This window comes from Nicotiana attenuata, unplaced genomic scaffold (genome assembly GCF_001879085.1).
Source record: "Nicotiana attenuata strain UT unplaced genomic scaffold, NIATTr2, whole genome shotgun sequence".
Taxonomy (NCBI): Eukaryota; Viridiplantae; Streptophyta; class Magnoliopsida; order Solanales; family Solanaceae; genus Nicotiana; species Nicotiana attenuata.
The window spans coordinates 82,126-99,789 of record NW_017670809.1 but is presented as its reverse complement, the minus strand read 5'-3'; the positions used below and the strand labels follow the sequence as shown (position 1 = coordinate 99,789).

Below are 17,664 nucleotides of genomic sequence, written 5' to 3'. Positions count from 1 at the left end.
AGAAAGAAATTTGATTAAAAAGCATTTTTGGCCCAAAAGGAGCTGGGCCAAACAGGTTAGTAGAAGGGAAGGTAGAAAGGAGTTATTTGTTGACCATGGTTAAAATTGTTAGATTTAACAAACAAATATGGAAAAAAATAGCCAGATTTACAACTGATAATTAAAAAATAGCCATAATTTTAAAAGTAATCGAAATTTAGCTACTTTTCATGTAAAATAAAATCTGAACAAAAACATCCTTAAAAATCCGAAAAAATTCCAGTATAATATGCTGGAGTTTAAATTTTTTACATATGAGATTCCAGCATAATGTGCTAGAATTTAATAGTGTGCTGAAGTTCTAACATAATATGCTGGAAGTTTATATACAGGAGCTCTATAGTCCGGCATATAGAAACTTTCTGTGTTTTAGCAAATAGTGACTTATTTTTAATGACTTTGCAGACGTTAGCTATTTTTCAATTGCCAGTTCGAAATCTGGCTAATCCTTGCTATATTCACACAAATCTGTACGCTCTCCATGATATTAATGCCCAACTGGAGAAACTGGATGCCTACGTTAGTGATATATAGCAATTTAGTGATTTAATAAACGACTGATTAGCACATGAATGACGATAGAATAAAAAAAAACATGAAAATAATTAGTGTTCTTCAGTAGATTTGCATTTAGATTTACTTAATCTGAATTATTGGTCCCTACTTTTAACTGTTGTCTTCTCACCTTTTGTTTTCTAATGATAAATTAATCAAAAGGATTGGCATTATTTGATGGGCGAATCTCATCACGTTATGCGAATGTTTCTTCTCCGTGTCATGTCAACAAGGAGATTTGTCGGGCGAAGATGCCCATATATTATACTCCCTCCGTTCAGTGTTAGTTGTCCACTTTGGACTTCTCAGCTCTTTAAAAAACAATAAATGAAATATATATTGTATGAGTCAGAATCTGACCTCACGGTAATTAACGGAATTAATTTCATCTTGAGCTAATCCATAATTAATAAGTGGTATGGCCACTTATTAATAAGAGGATTCGACTCTTGTCCGATTTAATCTAGGAGGGCACGGCCCATTCATTCCCCCATGGGGACGGAACCTCAGCGTGGCCACGGCCATTTATTGCCAGCTCACGAAGCTCACATCTATAAATACTAAGAGTGGAAGCCCTAGAAAGGGGGCTGCTTCTTCACCACTATTCACAAGAGAGAGAGAGAAGATAAAAGTATACCCATCTTATGGGAAGAGAAAACACCATTGTAAGGTTCTGAACCTCTTCATGGAGAGGCAGACCAAACCAATATTATCAATAAAAGCTGTTAAGATTTCTTCTCCTAACCTTGAGTACTTATTTTCATGTTCTTCGCTTGGTCCAATGGATTATTACGATTTGCTATGATTTTCCCGTGATTTATTTATATTGTTTTATACTCATAAGATATGTGATAACTTTTGAGCAAACAATTTGGCGCCGTCTGTGGGGATTTCATAGCAAAATCGCGTAGTTCTTCCATGGACCAAAAGGAAAGAAACGCCGAAAAAGGAAGAACAACCCAGCTTAAACAAGCCAAAGCGGCATATCAGGCCGATGGAACTCGAAGATCTCGAATCGAGATCCAGTTCCTCTGTCTCTCATCTATCGGATGGTGCAAACAAGAAGAAGCAGTCCCGCATAAACAAGCCAAAGCGGCATATCAAGCCGATGGAACTCGAAGATCTCGAATCGAGATCCAGTTCCTCTGTCTCTCATCTATCGGATGGTGCAAACAAGAAGAAGAAGCCATCCCCCCTCTCTTTTGGGGAGAATCTTCGTAAGAGATCTCCTACATCCCTGATAAGGGCTCCAGCCGGAAACCAGCACGGAGGAATCTCGAATCGAGAATCGCCTCAAGACAGCCTATAAACCCTGGTTGGGAAGACAACGGATGAGCCGCTCAAGGTCTCGAATCCAAACCGAGTTTCAGCACTCAATGCCCACAATATGGGATTCAGGCCATGAGCCTTCGTCATCAAGATCGACAAAGTTCAACAACAGTTGAACTGGGACTCAGGCCATGAGCCTTCGTCATCAAAGATCGACAAAGTTCAACAATAGTTGAACTGGGACTCAGGCCAGGAGCCTTCGTTGTCAAAGATCGACAAAGTTCAACAACAGTTGAACTGGGACTCAGGCCATGAGCCTTCGCCATCAAGATTGACAGAGTTCAACAACAGTTGAACTGGGATTCAGGCCATGCACCTTCGCCAGTAAGTTCGACTACGGTTGAACCAAGATTCAGGCTATGCGCCTTCACCAGTAAGTTCAACTACGGTTGAACCGAGACTCAGGCTAAGCGCCTTCGTCATTAAATCAAGGCTATGCGCCTTCCCCAGTAAGTTCAACTACGGTTGAACCAAGATTCAGGCTATGCGCCTTCACCAAAAAAAGTTCAACTACGGTTGAACCAAGACAGGCTATGCGCCTTCACCAAAAAGTTCAACTACGGTTGAACCAAGACAGGCTATGCGCCTTCGCCAAAAAGTTCAACTACGGTTGAACCAGGACTCAGGCTATGCGCCTTCACCAAAAAGTTCAACTACGGTTGAACCAAGACAGGCTATGCGCCTTCGCCAAAAAGTTCAACTACGGTTGAACCGGGACTCAGGCTATGCGCCTTCACCAAAAAGTTCAACTACGGTTGAACCAAGACAGGCTATGCGCCTTCACCAAAAAAGTTCAACTACGGTTGAACCAAGACAGGCTATGCGCCTTCGCCAAAAAGTTCAACTACGGTTCAACCGAGACTCAGGCTAAGCGCCTTCTTCATTAAATCAAGGCTATGCGCCTTCCTTAGTAAGTTCAACTACGGTTGAACCAAGATTCAGGCTATGCGCCTTCACCAAAAAGTTCAACTACGGTTGAACCAAGACAGGCTATGCGCCTTCGCCAAAAAGTTCAACTACGGTTGAACCGGGACTCAGGCTATGCGCCTTCGCCAAAAAGTTCAACTACGGTTGAACCGGGACTCAGGCTATGCGCCTTCACCAAACAGTTCAACTACGGTTGAACCAAGATAGGCTATGCGCCTTCACCAAAAAGTTCAACTACGGTTGAACCGGGACTCAAGCTATGTGCCTTCGCCACCAAATTTAACAAAGTCCAACAATAGTCGAACTGGGACTCCGGCTACGTGCCTTCGCCAATAAGTCCAACCACGGTCGAACCAAGACTCAGGCTATGTGCCTTCACCATTAAATCCAATGAGCTCGACCTCGCTCGAACTACAAGGATGGACGCCTTCGTACTCAACTTTAGCAAGTTCAACCACAGTTGAACCGAGACTCAGGCCAAACGCCTTCATCTGTAAAGCAAAGCCCGACCTCCAACAAATCGAAGCGCAGGATAGGAACCCTCGCCATTCAAGTAAGTTCTCCCAACTCGAATTAAGAGTCGGGCCACGTAAAGTTCGGCCCCGGTCAAACTAAGAGGCCGCGTTTTTTACCATCACGACCGGTAGTTCGACCGCGTCCGAACTGGGACTAAGGCTAAGCGCCGCTATCGCCAAATAACGGCTAAGACTCGCCCGCACCGAGTTGAAAAACTAAGGCCATCACCGTCAACGGTCGACCTAGATTCGACTACGGTGAGTAAACGACTCGACGAAAGTCGAAGTCGCCTACATGGCTAAGGCCATCAATTGTATTATAGCTAAGGCCATCGCCACCAACGGTCGACCTAGATTCGACTAAGGTGAGTAAACGACTCGACGACAGTCGAAGTCGCCTACATGGCTAAGGCCACCAATTATATTATGGCTAAGGCCATCGCCGCCAACGGTCGACCTAGATTCGACTACGGTGAGTAAACGACTCGACGACAGTCGAAGTCGCCTACATGGCTAAGGCCATCAAGATTGGGGACACGTAAAGTCCGACCCCGATCAAACTACAAGGCTGCGTTTCTGTCATAACGGCCGACAGTTCGACCGCGCCCGAACTGGGACTAAGGCTAAGTGCCGCTATCGCCAAGCAACGGCTCCGACTCGCTCACCCCGAGTCGAAGAAGAAGAGTCGTCAACAATTAAAAAATAACATGCCTACCAGAGTCGAACTCGAAGGCAAATCACCCCTTCGAGCGCATGCAAAGAAAAATCTAAGGGGGAAATGGAGAAGAATACAAAACAGACACTGGCAAATAACAGAAAGGAGATCTCATTTATCTACAAAGTTAACTGCGGGTCTTCCCCGCTTACACCCGGCCAAGGCCGATCAATACAAGGAAAGAGAAAATAAAAAACAAGAAAAAATGCATATCTTTTTACTCGGCGCCATCCGCGCCACCATCTGCACCAGCATCAGCCTCTGGCGTCGCCGCGTCAAAACCACAGTCGGTACGGGCCTCACGAGCCTTTTGACGCGCTCCCTCGAAAGCAGCTTCGGTCACGATGCCGGCCTCCCACAAATTCTTATATACATCACGTTGGGCCTCAGCAAAGACCCAAAGTTCGCGAGCCTGGCTGGAAGAAGCGGCTTAGTCCCGTAGGCGCTGATTCTCTTCTTCTAAGGCTGTGATCCGGTCCGCCATGACTTGGGCGTCCTGCTCAAAGGCATCGATCCGCTCCTCGAGACTCGCTTCTCTAAAGGCCGCAGTAGCCCTCTCCAACGCCCGTTGGGACTCGTGCACGCGGATAGCTTCCGATAACGCCCCAGCCCTCGACGAGGCATCCCTCACCTGAAGCTTCAATACCGCGACTTCACCCTCCAACGCAGTCACTTTCCCGCCCCATGCCGCAGCGGCCTCCGCCGCCTTAGCCTGGCCCTAGCGCTCACACTCAGCTGCGGCTCTCTTTACCGCCTCGAGCTCCTCATCCTTCCGGCGGAGCTGCTCCTCGAGAGCACTCGTCCTGCCAAGTGTTTGCTGCATCTGGAGCTCCCGCCTCGCCAGTTCCTCGACCAAGGCCCGGCTACGAGGATAATTCCTCAAGCGCACGCGCAACTCTCGGCACTGATCCCGGTAGCGGCGATACTTCTCCAGCGCCCGCAAAAATATCCCCGAGCGGACTTTGGCTCGACGAATGCTCTCCACCTCCAACAAATAAGACTGCAAAGCAAAGACAATGATTAAGATAAAGAAAAGGCAAAGAATAAGCGAACCGACGTAATAGTACATACCCTCAAGCCCATCACGGCCACTTCATTCATTAGTCTGATCTCCGTAACGCCCCTCAACGACGCATTCTCGGCCTCCGAGCATAGCGGCTCGAACTGCGGCACCAAGTTTTCCCCTTGGAGCAATAAATTCAACTCCGAGGGAACCTCGACGAAGCGAGATCGCCCCTCTGCGCGCACCACTAAATTTGTGAAGCCTTCCCGAAACATACGGACGTCGTCGGGGTCCAAGTCGAATTCGGACTCGTACTCATCTCCTATAACATCCCCTCCTCCTTCCGTTACCGGTGAGGTAGAACCACCCGCAATAGCCACCGTAGGAGCGCTTGCCTCGCCCACATTAGCAGCCGCTGAGGAACTACCTCCCGTCTCAACGACTGGAACCACCAATTGAGTCGCCGAAGCGACGGTATTATCACGACCTAAGCCAACCGGGGCAACCCCCATTGTTTGTCCGCCCTCAAGGGCAGGCGCCGCCGCCGCACTCCTCTCCGCATCCGCCGGGGGGGAATCCAAATTAATTACCATAGGAGGAGCCGGCGTGAACATGACCCTACGCCTTATCAACGACCTCTCCTCCTCCCCATCTGATGACGATTCCGCTCTAGGGCGCACAACCCCCGATGGCCCCTCGTCTCGAAGTAGGGTCCGTGCTGGAGAAGGAACCGCTGAAGATTCAACTGATGCTGCCCTCGGTATTGAGCGCGACACCGGCGCTGCAGTAAGCCGAGCAATTGCACCAGGCCGACGGAAGGCCAACTGAGGAGCCCTAACGCGGCGTGCCCTCCCTGATCACAGGAAAACAAAGTTGATGAATAGAGTTGAAACAAAGCGGAACAGAAGAAGAAGTCAATTTTTTACCTGCCACAGGCCTGCGGCCATGCCTCTCCCAGAAAGACGCCCATGTGCGTATCCCCACCGTATGGGGGAGTACGGCCTCTACCCACTCACGTATCCAAGACAATGGGGCCGGCGGCGACCTGTCGGCTACAAAAGATGACACGAGTTAAAGCTCATGATCACAAATCATAAAGAGGGGAAGAAAAGGGAATTCAACCACTAAAGAACTCACGTGCATGGTTCCAAGCCTCTGGGAACCCAGTAGCATCCGCCACCAGATGCCTGGTCCTGATATAAAAGAAGTGCTCGAAAGGGCGAGGGTCGACCTCGTCATCCAATCTCATGACCAGGACCCTCGACCCACAAGGGCACGCCTGAATCATGGTGCCACGGACTCTCTGGGGAGCGTAAAGACTAAGCACATGATGCAGCGTGACCTCCCTATGGGCCAATTCCACGTACTTGATGAACATTGCCAACAGTTTGTAGAGGGAAGGAGTGAGCTGACCGGGCACACCCTGTAATAACAGCAGAAATCCACCACCAGCATTGGGAGCGGGATCTTGAACCCCAACCTAAAAGGATAGGCGTAAAAAATGCAGTATCCCCTGCGGTCGGTGTGGACCCTCTCCTCGCTTCTAGCGAGAACGATGTCTGCATGGGTGGGAATGCCCCCTTGTTCTCGTAATCGGGCTATCCCAATCTCCCCCATTAACGGGGCTTCATCCACCGGGTCCTCTCCACCGTCGACAGTGAAATCAATCGCCAGACCTCCGGGCCGAGGAACTACCTCGTCAACCGACGGAACTTCTCCGGTCTCTATCTGTTCTGCACCTCCCATTGCCGGAGGTGGCCCTTCAACTACCGGAAAATCTATCGGAAGAGCATCGTGGGAAGAACTGCCTGCCATTGTTGATCTACTAAAGAGAAAGGGGTAGAATTCGGTGGGCAAGACAAAGGTTATCACAATCAAAGGAAAGAAAGGAGAAGATGAATTAGCAGAACGAAAAAGTTTCCTCAGAATCTTTCTCAGATGAACAATGAAGATATGAGAAATGAATGCCTCAACCCACCTTTATAGGCAACATAAATGGCTTTTGCGAAACCCAATAGCAATCATTAACTGCACGACCAACCGTAAAACGGTTCGGTTCTGCCGAAGCATGCGTCATTATGACAAGCTCCGCGAAGCGGCTTCTCAGCCATCCGCCAACGTCCCGCCGTCAGAATAATCGCAACGGCCTGCGAACGCTGAAAGAATGCGCCGTACGCCTTCAAAATTCTGGACGTAACCAAATACGTACCCGGCGCATACTCATTCTCCACGGCCACCTCTAAAATATGAAAGGCTACGGCCATCGCCATTATATGAAAGGCTACGGCCATCTCCAACATTTGAGAGGCTACGGCCATCGCCATTATATGAAAGGCTACGGCCATCTCCGAAATATGAAAGGCTACGACCATCGCCATTATATGAAAGGCTACGGCCATCTCCGAAATATGAAAGGCTACGCCATCGCCATTATATGAAAGGCTACGGCCACCTCCAATGTATGAAAGGCTACGGCCACCACCAATATATGAAAGGCNTATACATATACATATACATATATATATATATATATATATATATATATATATATATATATATATATATATATATATATATATATATATATATGTATGATGTATCAGATTTTCTTTTTAGTTGAAAATATACAGAGACTTCTTCTCTTACTATTTCCTCGGATTTTCACTTTCTCTATTACAACTTCGACTCACTCGTTGTGACCTCCATTAATGGAGGTTGAGTTGTGACTGAATTCAGCTCAACTCACATGGTATCAGAGCAATCGATACTGGTTGCTTCTTAGCTGAATAATTCTGTGTTTGTGTGGTTCGAATTCTCGCTCAAAGCCCAGAGATAGCGGAGGAGAAAATTGATCACACTCATCCTTTATTTCTGCACCCTTCTGATACGCCGAGCTCGATTTTGATTCCAATTCAACTCACCGGATCTGAAAACTATGGATTGTGGCAAAGGACAATGCGAATAGCTCTTCAAGCTAAGCGAAAACTAGGTTTTGTAACTGGTAAGTGTAAGAAGGAGACCTTTAAGAAGGAATTGCATGAGGAATGAGAGACATGTAATGCGATTGTGCTCTCATGGATCATGAACACTGTATCAACAAACCTAGTTAGTGGAATAGCTTATGCATCGGATGCACACCTAGTTTGGGAAGACTTGAAGGAGAGATTTGATAAGGTGAATCGAGTTTGAATTTTTCAATTGCACAGAGAAATTGCAACAATTTCGCAGGGAACTGATTTTGTGGACTCATATTTCACTAGACTGAAGGAGATGTGGTCGGAGTATGATGCCCTAGTTCCTACACCTGGATGTGATTGTGCTAAATCTAAGGATTACATTGAGCACCTTCATCGTCAAAGGCTGCTTCAATTTCTCAGTGGTCTGAATGAGACTTATGAACAAGCAAGGAGACAGATTTTGATGAAAACTTTTGAACCAACCTTGAATCAAGCTTATGCGTTGATAATTGAGGATGAAAGCCAAAGGTCTAATCCATACCCAGCCTTGGGAGTCAGAAGAGATCCTATTGCTATGCAGGCTGGACGAGGACAAGGTTACAAAGGAAAAAAGCCATTCACGAAGTGTGACTATTGTAAGATGACTGGTCATTTGAAGGAAAATTGCTACAAGTTGATAGGATATCCTGCAGACTTCAATGCTAAAAGGAAGGTTGTAGCCAATTATGCAACTGGTAATGCTGAGCATGAGGAACATCCACATGTAGCTGGTGGAAAGACAAACAGTGATGATTCTGCAGGAGGCCATTTCTTTACTGAGAGTCAATACAAACAGATTCTGGATATGCTGAATAAGGATACCAGAGTTCCACAAGTCAAACATGGTAGGCATTGCTACTGCATTAATGACTGAAAATCCTTGTAGAGAATGGATAGTTGATTCAGGTGCAACTCATCACATAGCAGCTTCCCTAGATATATTGCATTATAAGACTGAATTGAAAGTTGGTAATGATCAAGTTCATTTGCCTACTGGTGAGAAGACAAATATATCTCATATTGGTAGTGCAACATTTCTTCATGATATGGAGATTAAGAATGTGTTATATGTTCCTGATTTCAAGTTTAATTTGTTGTCTGTGTCAAAACTCACAAAGGAAGTCAGATGCTCTGTCCACCTTTACCCTGACTTCTGTATGTTTCAGGACCTTTGGAGTGGCAGGGTGAGGAGGATTGGTAAGGAAAAGGGAGGTCTGTATGTGGTGAAGGATGAGCACATTGCTAACAGTCTGAGTTAAGCATCAGTGGCAACAGTTCAGAAACCAGCAGTAGATGGCATTCTTTGGCACAAAAGATTAGGTCACACCTCTGTTAGTACAATGAAAAACATAGATTTCTTACAACTTAAAGATCTAGATGATAATAAGGACTGTTGTGTATGTCCATTGGCTAAACAAAGCAGGTTAGTTTTTCCTAGAAGTGTTTCAAGAAGTAGGAGTCCTTTACAGCTTCTACACATGGATGTTTGGGGACCATGCAAGTTTCCCACACATGATAGGAAGCACTATTTTCTAACAGTTGTGGATGATTGTTCCAGGTATACCTGGGTACATTTACTACAATTGAAAAGTGATGTAATAGTTGTGTTACAAAAATTTCCCTCTATGCTAAGAACACAATTTGATGTAGCTGTTAAAACTATTAGAACTGATAATGGAGGAGAGTTCTTTAGCAAGCAGTGCATTGATTTGTTTGAACATTATGGCATTGTACATCAAAGTAGCTGTGCATACACTCCCCAACAGAATGGGGTGGTTGAGAGAAAACATAGACATATACTAGATATAGCAAGGGCCCTAAAATTTTAGGCAGCTGTACCAACCAAGTACTGGGGAGAATGTATAGTTACTGTTGTTTACATCATAAATAGGCTGCCTTCTATTATTTTACAAGGCGGATCACCATATGAACTTCTACACCATTAGAAGCCTTCTCTTGAGCATTTAAGAGTCTTTGGATGCCTGTGCTATGCTACAACTATGCAACATGACAACAAGTTCTCAGCAAGAGCCAAATCTGCTGTACACATGGGGTATTCAGATACACAAAAGGGCTACAGGCTCTTGGACCTTGCAACTAATCATTTTTTTGTTTGCAGGGATGTAGTTTTCAAAGAGCATATTTTTCCATTTGCTGAGTCCTCCTCATTGCATCCTGTTAATGCTCCTGCTAGGGGGAGTGCACCAATTGAGCATGAGCATGAACCATTATAGGAGCATGATGCTGGAAACCATACATCTGAAGCATTGTAGACACCTATGGCAGATAATGTACTTGAACCTGAACTGGATACAACTACTGCAATCCATGAAGTTCATGATCATGAAGATGGTGAGACCGATGCTGTTTATGAAGGTGATAACATTGCTGATGCTGTAGTATCTGAAGAAACTGCAGAAACCTTTGAACAAACCCAAGCATCTGAACCTCATCAGGATCCACATGATGAACTTGCAGAAAATGGAATCAGAAATCAAGAACCAAGAAGATCTGGCAGAAATGTCAAAGAACCCATATGGATGCAAGACTATGTTACCAAGAAAAAGGCACATAATGTAGCCTTATATCCCATTTCAGACTACTTGTGTTATGATCAACTTTCACAGGCATGCAGAAGTTTTGTAGCAAAGGTCTCAGCACTCACAGAACCACAGAACTTTGCAGAAGCATTAGGAGACAAGAGATGGATTGAGGCAATGAAGCAAGAAATCAAAGCATTGGAGGACAAGAGAACATGGGAGATAGTAGACTTGCCCAAGGGAAAGAACACAATTGGGTCAAATTGGGTGTATAAAATCAAATACAAAGCTAATGGAGATGTGGAAAGGTTCAAGGCTAGGCTAGTAGCAAAAGGCTATAGCCAAAAGGAAGGGTTAGATTACCATGAGATCTTTTCACCAGTTGCCAAATGGTAACTGTAAGGTCAGTTATTGCAGTAGCAGCATCAAAAGGGTGGAACATGTATCAAATGGATGTATATAATGCTTTCCTGCAGGGGGACTTATATGAAGAAGTGTACATGGAGATGCCTCAAGGTTTTAAGAGACAGGGGGAGACTAAAGTATGCAAGCTAGTGAAATTATTATATGGACTGAAGCAAGCTTCAAGACAGTGGAACATCAAACTTACAGAAGCACTCATTGAGGCAGGATATAAGCAAAGTTTATATGACTACTCACTGTTTACCAAGAGGAGAAGAGCAGATTTTGTGGTTGTGCTTGTATATGTGGATGATTTGCTCATCACAGGAAACAATGAGCAATTTATCCAGGAAACTAAAGTTGTTCTGAATCAAAAGTTTAAGATGAAAGATTTGGGAGAATTAAAATACTTCTTGGGAATTGAAGTCATGAGATCCAACAAAGGGATCTTATTAAATCAGAGGAAGTATGCCCTGTAGTTGATTTCTAATTTGGGGTTAGGGGCTGCTAAACCAGTGGCTACTCCAATAGACATGAATCAAAAATTCACTTCAGTTGAGTTTGATAAACATGTTGGAGTGTCTGGAGATGAGTTGATGGAAGATGTCACAGGCTATCAGAGGTTGATTGGAAGGTTAATATATCTGACAATCACAAGACCAGATATAGTGTTTGCTGTCCAAACACTCAGTCAGTTTATGCAGTCACCCAAACAATCTCACTGGGAAGCAGCATTAAGAGTTGTGAAATACCTCAAACTGAATCCAGGAATGGGGATTCTGCTAAGCAGCAAAGGTGGAAACAGTTTAACTTGTTACTGTGATGCAGACTGTGCTGCATGTCCTAATACCAGAAGGTCAGTAACTGGTTTCCTTGTGAAATATGGGGATTCATTGGTCTCATGGAAGTCTAAGAAACAGCAGACAGTGTCAAGAAGCTCAGCAGAAGCAGAGTATAGAAGTCTTGCTGTATAATATGGTTGCTTGGGCTGTTTGCAGAGCTTGGGATTCCTATTGAGCAGCCTGTGAGTGTGTTCTGTGATAGTAAGGCAGCTCTACATATTGCAGCCAATCCCATATTTCATGAAAGAATAAAGCATATAGAGATTGACTGTCACTTTATAAGAGACAAGATCAAAGATAGTAAGATTAAAACCTATCATGTAGGGACAAAGGAGCAGCAGGCAGATTTACTTACTAAAGGACTTGGGAGAATACAACATGAGTATTTGTTGAGCAAGCTTGGAGTGCTTAACATTCTACACCCTCCAGCTTGAAGGGGAGTGTGAAAGAATCTGTATGAATGACAGCTGGACAAGTTAGTGGAGGCAGTCATCCAGCTGTCACTAGTTAGTTAGAGTGATTGAGGTGATTAGCACTAATTAGCTGAGGGGTTAAGTTAGTGGAAGATATACATATATATATATGTATGATGTATCAGATTTTCTTTTTAGTTGAAAATATACAGAGACTTCTTCTCTCACTATTTCCTCTGATTTTCACTTTCTCTGTTACAACTTCGACTCACTCGTTGTGACCTCCATTAATGGAGGTTGAGCTGTGACTGAATTCATCTCAACTCACAGAAACTACCCACGACTTTCAGAGTCAAGGGGACTCCAGCAGTATGCTTTATCACTTGAGCTAGAGATCCTCAAATTCCTTTGTAGGAATGTTTTTATTGAAAGCATATTGTTTAAAGAGTTGTAAACTTTCATCTGCACTTAATGTTCTCATTCTGTATATCTTTTCCACTTCATGCCTAACAAGTGAATGTTTGTTTTTAGTTGTTATGATGATTCTACTTCCAGGACCGAACCTTTCGCGTTCCCCAGCTAAAGCGTCTAATTGATCTATGTGATCAACATCATCAAGAACAAGAAGAACCTTTTTGTATCGTAGTCTTTGTTTTTGCATGTTAACTCCTTCAAATAAATTGTTCATGATCCTTAGATCTTTTATAACAAGGATCACGGAAAGAAGTATCTCTTGCAATCGTTCTAGGCCTTGTTTTGTTGAACGGTCTCTTACCTCATGAAGAAAACATGCACCTTCAAATTGACTCGAAATGTTATCATAAATGACTCTTGCTAAAGTTGTCTTTCCCAATCCGCTCATTCCCAATATTCCAACAAAGCGAACTCCACCAGACCAGACCTAAAGCATTTTGTATAGTTTCTGCATTTGTGACTCCATTCCAACTAGATTTTCAGCATTGCTTTCGTGTCTCTGCTGACCACCCAACTTAGCCATTATATCTTCCACAATTTCCTCTATAACTTTAGCCTCGTGCCTGAATACACCACAAAGAATGTCTCAAGATTCTGTTTTGGCATAGTAAAAACTTCAATTATCAAAATACCTTAGTATGTACAATAAAGTGGTTTAAAACAGTTTTCTGACATTACTAAAACCCGTCCATTTCAAAGAGAGTAGTACTCCACACAATGACATAAAAGGTTGAATTCCATGATTTGTAGCATGGATCCAGTCCTAGTGAGGATTTCATATGCCCATTTACAATTTGAATAGAAATAAATGACCTTACAACAATCTCGTGTGTTATTTTTACATTTTCTCTCCTATAAGTAACTGTTGAGTCTCACATCGACCATTAAGTGATGAAAAGGCCTCTTTATATGATCATGGGCAATACGATCACCTCATGAACAGCTTTTGAGTTGAGTTTAGCTCAAGGTGGTAGTGGCTTTTGTGATGGAAAATAGAAACGAACCAAAGTATTTAGAGAGTAACATTGAGATCGGTTTTATGATTGCTAATTGCTTCTCCATAGTTGGATTTTTGTTTCCTCACTGTTGATGGATCTACGTCGTAGAAGACCGGAAGCACAATTTGTCCTTTTTGTTTGTTGCATTCCATGATCTTCATTAATTCATCTAAACACCATGTTGAATTAGCATAGTTTTTGGAGAATATGATCAAAGCTATGCGCGGCACTTCAATAGCTCTCATAAGATCAGGTGAAATCGACTTGCCTCTTTCTAGATTCTCATCATCTTTGAAGGTATGAATACCCTTTTGCTGCAGGGCAACATAGAGATGGTCGACAAACGTATTGCGTACATCTTCACCTCTAAAACTTAAGAAAACATCATAAATCCACCGCCAAGTATGGTCAAGGGAAAGAGAAGAAAAAGTAGAGGAAGAAGAAGGAAGCAAAGAGCTCTTTTGCATCATTATTGTGTTCCTGTACTTAGAAATTAATTGACCAACTACTTGTTTGTCACAATGCTACTTACTACTTAGCACTCTGGTTAACTAATGGAGTACCTAATTAGCAATGTTAGAAATATGCTTTAGAAGCTGTTCTCAGTAAAATTATTTTACTGTTTCAGCTTTAGAGTTATTTACTGCAGTAATTTAGTTTGAATTTGAAATAATTTTGAACTAGTCTTTAGGAGTGAACTAGTCTCTAGGAGTTTGTTATTTTCAGCAGATTTTGTGCTGATTTTTAGGTCTTTTAAATTAGTATTTCTCTTATAAATTGTAGTCTAAAATGCAGTAAAATAATATAGAATTTTCAGCTTCAGTTCCTTTTACATCTATTCCAGTATACTCTTTTTATTTTCTTGTCATCTTCCCCAGTTATTTCCCTTAATTTCTTTTATCAAGAACAAACAATTGGTTTCAGAGCCATTTTCTTAAGGGACCTAAGTAAACCTTTTCTTGAGTGAGATGGAGACTGAAACGAGTTTTTCTCAATTGGCTCCTCCAGTCTTTGATGGTGAAAATTACCAATTGTGGGCAGTAAGAATGGAGACTTACTTGGAGGCTTTAGATCTTTGGGAGGCCGTGGAAGAGGATTATGATGTTCTTCCGCTGCCTAACAATCCCACAGTGGCCCAGATCAAGAGTCACAAGGAAAAGAAAACCAGGAAATCAAAGGCGAAAGCAACTTTGTTTGCTGGTGTGTCTGCAACAATTTTCACGAGAGTTATGACTCTCAAATCAGCAAAAGAAATCTGGGATTATCTGAAGGGAGAATATACAGGAGATGAAAGAATTCGAGGCATGAAGGTGCTGAATTTAATAAGGGAATTCGAGTTGCAGAAAATGAAAGAATCTGAGACCGTCAAAGAATACTCAGATCGGTTGCTTGGCATTATTAACAAGCTAAGGTTGCTTGGCACTAAATTTAAAGATTCAAGAATTGTTGAAAATATTCTTGTTACGGTGCCTGAAAAATATGAAGTATCCATAACTACCTTAGAAAATACAAAGGATCTATCCAAGATTACCTTGGCAGAATTGTTAAATACATTGCAGGCACAAGAGCAAAGGAGGCTTATGAGGCAAGATGGTATGGTTGAAGAAGCCTTGGCAGCCAACCACAGAACTCAAAGCAAGAGTAATAATGCAAAGAAAAATTACCCACCTTGTCAGCACTGTGGCAAAAAAGGTCATCCACCGTTCAAATGTTGGAAGAGGCCAGATGCAAAGTGCAAAATTTGCAACCAACTTGGTCATGAAGCTGTAATTTGCAAAGGCAAATATCAAAAGCATGAAGTAGATGCCCAAGTCGCCAATGAAGAAGAAGAAGATCACTTGTTTGTGGCAACTATTCTTTCAATAAAAAAAAATCTCATTTTTGGTTGATTGATAGTGGCTGTACAAACCACATGACATATGACAGAAATCTTTTCAAAGAGTTCACGTCTATGGGAAATAAGAAAGTCAGAATTGGGAATGGTGATTATATTCTTTCTAAGGGAAAAGGAACTGTTGCAATCCCAACAAAGTCAGGTACTAAGAATATTTCAGATGTTCTTTATGTTCCTGATATTGATCAGAATTTATTAAGTGTTGGACAACTAATGAAAAAAGGATTTAAAGTATCCTTTGAGGATAAATATTATTTCATTTATGATGCAACTGGACTTGAGATTTTAAGGGTTAAAATGAGAGGTAAAAACTTCTCATTAGATCCAACCGAAGATGAAGAATGGAGCCCAAAGAATCTACAAAGTGCAGAAAATCCTCCAAAAGAGGACATATGTGAAAATGAGACAAAGAAGTTGTCAATATTTCAGAAAAACAAAATTTGGAAGAAAGTTGACAAGCCTCAAGGCAAAATGCAAATGCGGAAGAAAGTTGACAAGCCTCAAGTCAAAATGAAGCCGAAAAAAGAGCCAACTTATTTCATTGACAATCATGAGATGCAGCAAAATAGAAAATTGAACTCAATTTACTGTAAGTCCAAAGATCAGTTGGCAGATTTACGTACAAAGTCGCTTCCAGTTAAAGGTTTACAAGGCACAAATTCAAAATTTGCAGCTTCAAAAGCAAGGAGGAGTGTTAGAAATATGCTTTAGAAGCGACTCTTAGTAAAATTATTTTACTGTTTCAGCTTTAGAGTTATTTACTGCAGTAATTTAGTTTGAATTTGAAATAATTTTGAACTAGTCTTTAGGAGTGAACTAGTCTCTAGGAGTTTGTTATTTTCAGCAGATTTTGTGCTGATTTTTAGGTCTTTTGAATTAGTATTTCTCTTATAAATTATAGTCCAAAATGCAGTAAAATAATATAGAATTTTCAGCTTCAGTTCCTTTTACATCTATTCCAGTATACTCTTTTTATTTTCTTGTCATCTCCCCCAGTTATTTCTCTTAATTTCTTTTATCAAGAACCAACAAGCAGCAACTTGTATTTATGCAGAGGTGTCTTCACTCTTCACTATTATAATTAAGAACGATAAAACGTGTGAAAGATCAATATCCTAATATATCATCATTTTCCAGGAAAGTGTATTGAGGAAAAAACTGAGAAAGTCCTCCAACTCAACCAGCTACAAATGAATTTTCAAAGAAAGCAGCGTGTATGAATCTTCTACTAACCTTCTGTAGTGATTGAATATATTAACTCTGTATTTCGGGGATACTTACTCTCTAATATTCTAAGCTTCTATGCACTGATACGGGTTTGCGATAATATTTAATACTAGTATGATATCATTTAATAGACCCCTGTGGTCCGGCCCTTCCCCGTACCCCGCGCATAGCGGGAGCTTAGTGCACCGGGCTGCCCTAGTATGATATCATTGAAGGAAGCAATATTGCAGTATTGTTTAATATGACTTCATTGACGTCGGCAATTTTCAATTGACTATCTCTTTTTTATTCACAATAAGATTTCCCCTTACAAAATGAAATAAGCGCCCTGGTAAGAGGGCGTCATTGATGACGAGATAAATGAATAAATATCTTATCTATAGAAATTTCACACGGCGGAAATGATTAAAAAGAACACAATTTTTCTAATCAGTAAATATAAAAAACATCAGTTTCAGTCTCAGGATGGAGAAACAATACAACTATGTGAGAAAGACAGTAGTGCTTGCAACAAAATTTCTTATAAATTCTGTAGGGAGCCTTATGTCTTCGGCCTGATACTAGCTGGATTTGTTGACTTTAAAATAGAGGTCCGTTCCCGTATGGACCCAAATGCTATATTGTCCATGCTCCAGTTAGCGGTCTGGGCGTGCGAGGGGGTGTTAGAGTGGGTTAGAGTTCCACATTGGCCGGGGAAATGGACTGATGGTCTTCTTATATGGACTTGGGCAATCCTCCCCTCATGATGTAGCTTTGATAGATCCTCGTCTCGGGGGGGGGGGGGGGGTACTAGTC

At 42.5% G+C, this 17,664-nt stretch overlaps 2 protein-coding genes across 2 annotated transcripts; one reads left to right on the top strand and one right to left on the bottom strand.

Annotated features, from left to right (window-relative positions):
• Positions 1-12,664: 12,664 nt before the first annotated feature.
• Positions 12,665-14,218, bottom strand: LOC109243520 (TMV resistance protein N-like). Its single transcript, XM_019410465.1, has 2 exons — positions 13,775-14,218; positions 12,665-13,177 (listed from the first exon to the last, which is right to left on the bottom strand). The coding sequence occupies exons 1-2, from the start codon at positions 14,216-14,218 to the stop codon at positions 12,665-12,667; spliced, it is 957 nt and encodes a 318-aa protein (XP_019266010.1).
• A 498-nt stretch (positions 14,219-14,716) lies between these two features.
• LOC109243519 lies at positions 14,717-16,353 on the top strand. The gene is made up of 2 exons (XM_019410464.1): positions 14,717-15,588; positions 15,675-16,353. The coding sequence occupies exons 1-2, from the start codon at positions 14,717-14,719 to the stop codon at positions 16,351-16,353; spliced, it is 1,551 nt and encodes a 516-aa protein (XP_019266009.1).
• The last annotated feature ends 1,311 nt before the right edge of the window (positions 16,354-17,664 follow it).

What these genes read in the sequence shown, in the direction of transcription:
- LOC109243519 (XM_019410464.1), top strand. Translation starts at nt 14,717, where the DNA reads ATGGAGACTGAAACGAGTTTTTCTCAATTGGCTCCTCCAGTCTTTGAT. An exon ending in GAAGAAGAAGAAGATCACTT is followed by an intron (nt 15,589 to 15,674) that starts GTTTGTGGCAAC and finishes GACATATGACAG; the next exon opens with AAATCTTTTCAAAGAGTTCA.
- LOC109243520 (XM_019410465.1), bottom strand. Translation starts at nt 14,218, where the DNA reads ATGATGCAAAAGAGCTCTTTGCTTCCTTCTTCTTCCTCTACTTTTTCT. An exon ending in ATCATAAAACCGATCTCAAT is followed by an intron (nt 13,178 to 13,774) that starts GTTACTCTCTAA and finishes AAAATGCTTTAG; the next exon opens with GTCTGGTCTGGTGGAGTTCG.